Source organism: Bos taurus, chromosome 3, assembly GCF_002263795.3.
Source record: "Bos taurus isolate L1 Dominette 01449 registration number 42190680 breed Hereford chromosome 3, ARS-UCD2.0, whole genome shotgun sequence".
Lineage (NCBI taxonomy): Eukaryota > Metazoa > Chordata > Mammalia > Artiodactyla > Bovidae > Bos > Bos taurus.
In genome coordinates this window covers 100,057,902-100,067,669 of record NC_037330.1, presented here as the reverse complement: position 1 = coordinate 100,067,669, position 9,768 = coordinate 100,057,902, and the positions used below count along the sequence as shown (strand labels likewise).

Sequence of the window (9,768 nt, the reverse complement as noted above, 5' to 3'; positions counted from 1 at the left end):
GCCCCCGTCCTCCACCCCCACAACAGAATGTGCAAACACATTTCTGGGCAAAGAGAGGTGATGAGAATCAACTCAGTGGGCTTTCTAATAGGAATGGGGTGGCGATGAAAGGCGCCAATGTTAACTTTCTCAGGGCTAGTTTCTGAGGCCCCCAGTGTTGGTGGAAGCATTTCTGTAGCCCCAGTTCAGCCCCAGGACCGATCTTTTGGTGCTCATGGGAGAGAGGGTTTGGCAGCTTCAGGACTTTTCAGTACCCCAGTCGTCTCCCTTTTGCCCCCACCCCAGCCCACCTCTCCATAGCATGAGAACAAAAGGTGCTTTATTGCAATGTCTTTATTGCATTATTGGAGCAAGTTGGCCAGACTGTTCCCTCTTGGGGAAGGTAAAAAACAAAAAGACCAAAAAGTATCTCCCCTCGCCTTCCCCCCCACCCTCCCCTACAACTGCACAGCAATGTCTGAACACACCTGGTGACAAGAACAATTTGCAAAAGTGGTCTAGGAACTACATTATGAACTGTCCCAACACAAGACATATAGTTGGCTTCCTTGTGAATCAGATATTTTTACGTAACTACATGAATTTTTTTGACTACATCAAAGACAACAGAAGAATAGGTTTTTCACAAGTAACAACAGGGCACCAAAGTCACATGCTGCAATTTGTAAGGAAACAAGGTTGTTTTTCGTCACAAGTGGCTGGAGCTAGAGCAAGGCTGAGCAGTTGACAGCAGAGGGCCCAGCTAGGCCCCCATCTGGACCCCCTGCTTTGAGGCCACTGAAGCCTCACAGAGAGCTACCTAATAAGGAGTCTTAACTGGCAACAGAAAACACCTTGAAAAAACAGTAATTTGCCCAGATGCAGTTCTTGGCCCAAAAGGACCCATGAGGCTCGTTCCTTGCGGCAAGGAGACCCATTGAAGATACCACACTGGTTCTCAGAGCTTCTGCAAAGCCTGTGAGGGTCTCATCGAGGCTTGGAGACAGAGTAGGGGCGGTATCAGAAGTCCTCAATCTTGGCCAAATTAGGGGTAAGGACACTGCTAGTCTATACAGGCCTGAGCTATGGTCGAGGCTTAGTTAGCATCTGTGGCCAGATGGAGACAAAGCATTGTTCTGTGATGAAAGCTCCACCCAGAATAGATAGGCCTCTGACCAGTGTCCAGACAGCCTTGAGCTGCTTCCATGTTGGTGGCCAGCTTCCCTAGCCAGGAAGACAGTGAGCCCCTCTGGTCTTGGTCTGTTTCTTTACCCTCTGCCTCAATGAGACTGCACCGAAGATGCCAAGAGAGAATCCCAGGGTCCAGGTCATGGGATAAGACATGGAGCTAAGTTCTGATGAAGGAGGCCAGGACCATAGAATAAAGGAGCTGCATACCACCCCTCCCAGTGGTTAGTAGACTGGTCCCTCCGCTATTTCCACTGGTCAAGATCAAGCAAATCATGTGGCAACCAGTCAGAAAAGAGACTCAAACTTCTCAAATGATCCCTACGTCTTAGTTCCCACAAAGCAACAAATTCAAGAATGAAAAACAGGAAAGCAACAAACGGGTGAAGGAATGTAGGACTTAAAAGTGAGTTGCTTCCTCCACAAGCCAGCCCAAGTGCAGGCGATAGACCGCGCTTGCTTGCTCCCTATGCGCCCTTAGTTAATGCTGCCTGGCAAGCAACACAGCATGGTTCAACACTACAGCATGTATCCTGGTTCTTGTTTTCTTTTAAGAGAGAACCAGAACACACTACATTTTAACACCAGAAAGAAGGCATTCCTGGCACCCCATCTTGAGCATCTAACTGTTTAAGGCACAAAGCCATCAGGCATGCCTCACAGTAGTTGGTCTGGCCTTATTTCTCAGTAAAACTCTTAGCAAGATTTCAATCTGGCCATCTGGGGAAGGAATGTCCAGCTGGCTGATATCAGTTAAGGGCTCAGGTTAGAACAGCGACACTGGAGGAGGTTTCATTTGTCTGCCTCATCCAATCCTGAAACTGCAGCGTAACCAAGGAAAAGCCAAAGATATGCCCCCTTTCCTTTCTGTCTTCATTGTTAGTAACGGGAGGTTCTCCCCCAAATTTTAATCTGTGTTGTGGCACATTCTAGATCCTGTCACTAAGATAAGTGCTCAGGGAAAGCAAAATTTCTTTCTTTCATCCTCCAAACTAGAGCTTCCCTAGGTGTAAACCTGATTCAATAAGACTTGGATATTGGCTTTCCTACTCAACCAGGAAGCCTGGCTGCACAGCTTTGGGCTCCAACAGCTGACTCATTCGAGCCTATTGCAGCTCTAGGATTGGCTCAGAGGCAGCTGGACTCTTTTGTTTGTCAAATGAATGTTGACTGATGGGGGTGGAGCACGATGGAGGTGGGAGTAGACACTGCCCCAACTCCATCTGCCCAGCTTCACTCAGCTGGAAGGCTTAAACCACATGAAGCAGAAGGTTCCTGGCCTAAAGTCAGGGCCGCTAGAGCATGAGGACAGTCTGTGCACATCATCTTAATGGCAGGATCACAAAAAAGGCAAAGAACAGCTTCCAGATGACTTCAGCTAACAGTCTGAACGCCAAGCCATCCTTTCCTCTCCTTGCAGAAGTTTCAGCAACCACTGTCTGGAAGCACAAGGGTGGCATATGGCCCTTGCTGGGGACACCAGAGCCCCAGGCCTGTGACCTACTAAAGTCCCTGACCACACTGACTCCCTTCTAGCCACAGCCCTAGCCACCTATGGCTCCCCTGGCCCGACCCAGAAAAGGACAGGAGATGACGGGAAATTAAACACGTTGACTATTTCTGCAGGGCCTTTCAACTTGTGGAAGCACAGAGAAGAATGTTGTTCTAGATCATTATTTGGTATATCAAGCCGTCTAAAAGCACTGGATTGCACCTTTTCTTTACTCATACACACACGTTACAAAGGTTTCACACAACAGATCATTCTTTAGGCTAAGAAAACACCACCACACAGCACCAACTTCATTTTATAATTCAAAGCTCACCAGCCCACAAAAAGAACACTATTCCTCATCTCTGAGAAACAAGGGCAGGGCAAAAGGGAATTACACTGAGCAATTTTAGTGTCTGCTAAAACTAACAGTCTCTAGTTTTCCTTTTATTTTCAAGTTTTGGTTCAGAAGTGTGCGTTCGGACACTAGTGCCACCATCGCCCACCGCGCCTAGGCTGGCAGCAACCATTGTTTTGCTGGGACCAATATGGTTTCTAAACATAATGCTTTAGAGAGAGGAGCTACTGAGATGCTGACACCTGAACTATACTCATTAGGTACCTTCGGCTGAAAGTTTTTTTACCCACAGATTACAATTCTTTAAATGAAATCCCAAGCCTCCCCATTTTCTTTGGTTGTCTTTTTCACCAAATGCCATTCTACCACTGAACCAAAACCACCTTCTTTTTGGGAGGAAGAGAGACCGCCAGACCAAAACAGACTCCCAACAGGGCCACGCCCCTCCACAGTCTTAAAGCACCTTGGCCTCTCAGAAGAGGACAGGGCCTCCTCAGAGGCTTCCAGATACAACCCCCACCCCAATAGGCCTAACATGTTCTGCTGAGGGTGCCTGGCTAAGTGAAACAAAAACCCCAATGAAAGACTTTCCCAAAACCAGCATCTGCTCCCAGCTTCCTATGTCAGTGCAGTGGCACGGCTGAGTCCCCGAGAACCCCAGGCCCCGTATGTCCCCATCCTGGCCGGCTGCTGCTCGGCCTCTCCACTTCACATTCACAGAATCACTTCTTGTGCAAAACAAGCAGTCTACGTAGAAAGAATGCCCTCATAGTCTAATAAAAACTGTAGAAAAATTCTGCCAGAGAGCCACTGCTCCCTGCTTATCTGCAGAGTGAGGGCATCTGTGCGTGGACAGGGTAGGCGAGCCTGACGTTGAGAGAGTCGTTGTGCTGCACGAGGGACGTCCGCTGGTAGTGGAGCACCAGCTCCTTCAGGGAGCCGTACAGGTTGTAGGGCTCCGCGAAGCCGTAGCCCCGAGCGGTGCTGTAGATGACGCAGTGCTTCACCTCCCCATCGGCGCTGCAACGACACAAGACAAGACCCCGCAGGGCATGAAGGCAGAGCGCAACACAAGGGGCCCTGAGACCAGAAGTCTGAGAGCGGCTGTTCTGCAAAGCAGCAGCTGCCTTCCATCCATCGGAGCTGATATCACACCCTCGTGTCCCCCCAGCCCCTTCCACACTGGTCACAGAGACACCCTTCACTTCCCAAGACTTGGTGGGGCTAAAATGGCTGGCTGCATTCGGTCACTCAGCTCTGGACCTAAATTAGGTAAGAATGCACTGGAGGGGGCAAACCAAACCAAAAAAAAAAAATTTAATGTACAAATCAGTTGTTTTTAAAATAGTCACAAGATTGTGCAACAAGCACTACTAATTCCAGAATATTTTCATCACCCTAAAAAGAAACCACGTAGCCATCAGCATTCACTGTTTTCCTCCCTCCCCTTAGACCCTGGTGACCAGTAATCTACTTCCTGTCACTATGGCTTTGCCTATTCTGGACATTTTATATAAACAGAATCACACAGTATTACTCAATCTTTTGTCTGGCTACTTTCACTTGGCACATCATTCTCTAAGTTCTTTTATGTGGTATCATGTATTGAGACCTCATTTCTCCTCAAGGTTGACTAATATTCTATTGTATAGATATGCTACAATTTGGTTATCCATTCATCAATTTATGGGTCACTTGGATTGTTAACATTTTTTGGCTATAATGAATATTTATGTACAAGTTTTTGTATGGACACATGTTTTCAGTCCTCTTAGATGTATACCTACCTAACAGGGGAACTGTTGAATCATAAATGAAATAAACTTTTTGGGAATTCCCCAGCAGTCCAGTGGCAAGGACTCCTTGCTTTCACTGACATGGCCCCGGGCTCAATCCCTCGTTGGGGAACTAACATCCCACAAGCCACGTGGCATGTACCCCCACCCTGCCTGACAAAGAAAGTTAAACCTTTTGAGGAACTGCCAAGCTGTTTTCTGAAGTGTTGCACCACTTTAAATTCCTGCCAGCAGCTTTCTCCACATCCCTGTCAACATTTGTTATTGTCCATCTTTTTGATTATAGTTACGTGGTATCTCATTGTAGTTTTGATTTACAGCTCCCTAATGACTAATAATGTTGAGCATCTTTTCATATGTTTATTAACCATCTTTATATCTTCTTTAAAGAAATGTCTATTTGCTGTTGCCCATTTTTAAACTGGGGCAGTATGTCTTTTTATTAAGAGTTCTTTACGTATTAGATACTAGTTGATTAGATGTATGATTTGCAAATATTTTCTCCCATTCTGTGGGTTGTCTTTCCACTTTCCCGATAGTGCCCTTTGATGCAGACAGTCTTTAATTGTGGGGAAGTCCAATTCATCTTTTTGTCCCTCGTGCTTTTGATGTGTAAGAGACCACTGGCCATTCCAAAGTGACAAAGATTTCTGCCTATACCCTCCTAAGTGTTTTATCTTTTAGCCCTTACTTTTAGTTATATGACACATTTTGAGTTAGATTTTGTATGTGGCATGAACTGGGAGTCCAAATTCATTCTTTTGCACGTGGCTCACTTGCTATCCCAGCACCGTGTGTTGAAATGACTATTTTTTCCCCCTTTGAATGGTTTTGAGAACCTTGTTGAAAACAAACTGACCATAACTGTAGAGGGTTATCTCTTGGCTGTCATTTCTATTCATTGATTCACATGTTTAATCTTATGTTGTGCTGTGCTTACTTACTCAGTTGTGTCTGACTCTTTGCAACCCCATGGACTGTAGACTGCCAAGGCTCCCCTGTCCATGAAATTCTCCAGGCAAGAATACTGGAGTGGGTTGCCATTTTCTTCTCCAGGTAATATTCCCAACTCAGGGATCGAACCCGGATCTCCTGCATTGCAGGATTCTTTACCAGCAGAGCTATCAGGGAAGCCCTCAGTTCAGTTCAGTTCAATTCAGTTCAGTTGCTCAGTCATGTCCAACTCTTTGCAACCCCATGAAGAACAGCACGCCAGGCCTTCCTGTCCATCACCAACTCCCAGAGTCCACCCAAACCCATGTCCATTGAGTCGGTGATGCCATGCAACCATCTCATCCTCTGTCATCCCCTTCTCCTCCTGCCCTCAATCTTTCCCAGCATCAGGGTCTTTTCAAATGAGTCAGTTCTTTGCATCAGAGGGCCAAAGTATTGAGTTTCAACTTCAACATCAGTCCTTCCAATGAACATTCAGGACTGATAACTTTAGGATGGACTGGTTGGGTCTCCTTGCAGTCCAAGTGACTCTCAAGAGTCTTCTCCAACACCACAGCTCAAAAGCATCAATTCTTCGGTGCTCAGCCTTCTTCACAGTCCAACTCTCACATCCATACATGACTACTGGAAAAACTATAGCCTTGACTAGATGGACCTTTGTTGGAAAAGTAATGTCTCTGATTTTTAACATGCTGTCTAGGTTGGTCATAACTTCTATCTTATGTTAGTACTTCACAATTTTAATTACTACAACTTTGTAGTTAAGTTTTCAAATTGGGAGATGTACTTCAACTCTTTCTTGTTCCTTCAGGATTATTTTAGCTGCTCTGGATCCCTTGTATTATCATATCAATTTTAAGATCAGCTTGTCATTTCTGTACAAAGCCAGCTGGTACTGTTTATGGGGATTATACCGAACACACAGATCAATTTGGAAAGTACTGCCATCTATGAACATGGGATGTTTTCCCACTTATTTAGAATTTTTTTTAAGTTGTTTCAATGATGTTTCATAGTTTTCACTGTACAGCTCTTACACTTTAAACCTAGGCATTTTATCATTTTTATGCTATTACAAATAGTATGTTTTCATTTCATTTTCAGGTTGTTCACTGCTAGTATACATAAATACAACTAATTTTTGTTTTCTAATCTTTTAACCTGAACCCTGCTGAATGCATTTATTAGTTCTAATAGTTTACTTCTTCCTTTCTAATCTGGATGCCTTTTCTTTTTCTTGCCTAAATGTCTCAGCTAGAATTTTCTGTACAATAATTAGAGGTGGTGAGAAAAGACATCCTTAGTCTCTTCCTGCTCTTAAAAGTACTCAGTTTTTTACCACTAAGTATGATGTCAGCTGTCGGTTTTTCATGTCCTTTATCAGGTTGAGAAATGCCCGCCTATCTCTACTTTTTTCAGTGTGTTTTAACAAATAACAGTGTAAAAATACTTCTTCTGAATCTACTGAAATAATTAGTAGATTTTTGTCAGTTGATTTTTGTCCTTAATCTATTTATATGGTTTATTTACACTGATTTTTTAATGTTGAATCAACTGGCATTCCTAAGATGAATTCTACTTAGTCATGGTTTATGATCCTTCTTATATGCTGCTGGAGTTGCTTTGCTACTGTTTTGTTAAAGATTTTTATGTCTATATTCATAAGGAATATGCCCTCATTAAACAAACTGTGACGTATTTGCTCCAATTTTTTGGAAAAGTCTGTGAAAGAACTGTATTAATTCTTTTTACAATGTTTGGTAGAATTCACCAGGAAAACTTACTAGACCTGGGGTTTTCTTTGTGGATAGTTTTTTAAATTAGTAATTCAATTTCTTTACTTATTATAGTTCTATTCAGATTTTCTACTTCCTGTTAAGTCAGTTTTGGTAGTCTGTGTGCTTCCAGGCATTTGTCTCTTTCATCTAGGTTGTTTAATTTGTTAGCATATAATTATTTGTAGCATTCCATCATTATTTTTTTTTAATCTCTGTAAGGACTACAACGAGTGTCCCCTCTTTCACCCTGATTTTACTAATTTGTGTCTTCTCTCTCTCCCCTGTATGTGTGTGTGAGAGTTTAGCTTTGTTGTTGTTCAGTCGTTAAGTCACGTCCAACTCTTTGCGACCCTATGGAATGCAGCATTACAGGTTCCTCTGTCCTTCACTATCTCCTGGACTTTGCTCAGATTCATGTGCACTGAGTTGGTTTGCTCAAACTCGTGTCTACTGAGTTGGTTCATTTCATCCTCTGCCACCTTCTTCTTTTGCCTTCAATCTTTCCCAGCATCAGGGTCTTTTCCAATGAGTCAGCTCTTTGCATCAGGTGGCCAAAGTATTGGAGCTTCAGCTTCAGCATCAGTCCTTCCACTGAATATTCAGGATTGATTTCCTTTAGGATTGACTGGTTTGATCTCCTTGCTGTCCAAGGGACTCTAGAGAGTCTTTTCCAGCACCACAATTCAAAAGCATCAATTCTTTGGTGCTCAGCCTTCTTTATAGTCCAGCTCTCACATCTGTACATGACCACTAGAAAAGAGGTTATCAATTTTATTCATCCCATCATCCCATCTTCCAGTTTCATTGATTTCCTCAATTATTTTCTATTCTCTATTTTATTTATTTCTGTTCTAATCTTTATTATTCCCTTCCTTCTGCTTGTTTGGGTTTAGTTTGCTCTTCTTTTTTCAGTTTCTTAAGGTAGAAGAAGGTAGGTTATTGATTTGAGAGCTTAAGTTATAAATTTCCCTCTTAGCACTGCTTTAGCTGTATTAGATAAGTTTCGCTATTCTGTGTTTCTCTTTTAACTCAAAGTATTTTCTAATTTCCCTTGTTTTCTTTTTTTAATCTATTGGTTATTTAGGAATATGTTATTTATTGTCCATTCTGTGAATTTCCCAAATTTCCTTATTTTTTATTTCTAATTTCTTTCCATTGTGGTTATAGACAACATATTTTGTATTATTTCAACCCTATTTATTGAGACTTGTGGTCTAAAGTGTGGTCTAGCCTGGATAATGTTTCATGCGCACTTGAGAAAAATGTTGTGTTCTGCTGTTGTTAGGTGGAGTGTTCTAAAGATGTCTCTGTGTGTGTGTGGGTGAGTTCAATCGTGCCCAGCTGTTTGTGACCCCATGGACTGTAGTCCACCAGGTTCCTCTGTCCATGGAATTTTCCAGGCAAGAATACTAGAGCAGGTTGCTATTTCTTTCTCCAGGGGATCTTCCCGACCCAGGGATCAAATCCACATGTCTTACATCTCCTGCATTAGCAGGCTGGATCTTTACCACTAGCACTACCTATGTCTAGTTGTTTTATAGAGTTGTTCAAGTCTTCTGTTTCCTGGTTGATCTATATGTTCTATCCCTAATCAAATTTCTTATGCCAAATGGCAATAACAATGTAAGGATCACAACTGCTCACTACCTAACATAAACACACTCATTGTTGGCTACAGGTCTCTAGCCTGAGAAGGCTGTAGAGTTAAGCAAGTCCTTAACCTAGTCCTAAGTAAATTGAAAAATCACTATAAGCAGGCTTTCTATAGCTGCAGTGGCTGGCAAACAAGTGGAAGTCTGTGATGCCAGACTCTTTTGCTTCCAATGTCCCCCAAGGTGAACCCCAATATGATATATGACTGAAGCTGGTTTTCATAGGCAACAGAAATCCACACTACTGGTCAAGTCTATGGCTAAAGGGAAGGGAAAAATAATACCACTCCCCAAGATACTCAAGCTGCTCCCTGGTTTCTCAGGAACTACCCAAGCTGCTGAACAGCACCTTCCACCAGCCAAGTCCTTAACCCACAAGGCTGCCACCCAGGGACCTGGATAAGGGTGAGGGGCTGATGCACTGAGCTTACTGTCTTCTTTTTATCGTTCTTACAGATCTCAGATCCCACAAGAGCCATCTTTTCCTGCCATTTCCACTCAGATAACTTGAGGATCTGAGCCCAGATCACAAAGAAATGAAATGTTTCACATAGCTCTATCCAGGGATAAC

The 9,768-nt window shown here is 43.3% G+C and overlaps 1 protein-coding gene across 2 annotated transcripts in view; it reads right to left on the bottom strand.

The window, feature by feature from the left end:
• Positions 1-315: 315 nt before the first annotated feature.
• PIK3R3 (phosphoinositide-3-kinase regulatory subunit 3) overlaps positions 316-9,768 on the bottom strand; it is a 104,261-nt gene continuing 94,808 nt past the window's right edge. The window contains exon 10 of one of the 2 annotated variants that reach the window (XM_024985027.2): positions 316-4,037. In XM_024985027.2, coding sequence (XP_024840795.1) covers positions 3,839-4,037 — 199 coding nt within the window. In that variant the 3' untranslated portion in view covers positions 316-3,838. 2 annotated transcript variants of the gene reach the window in all.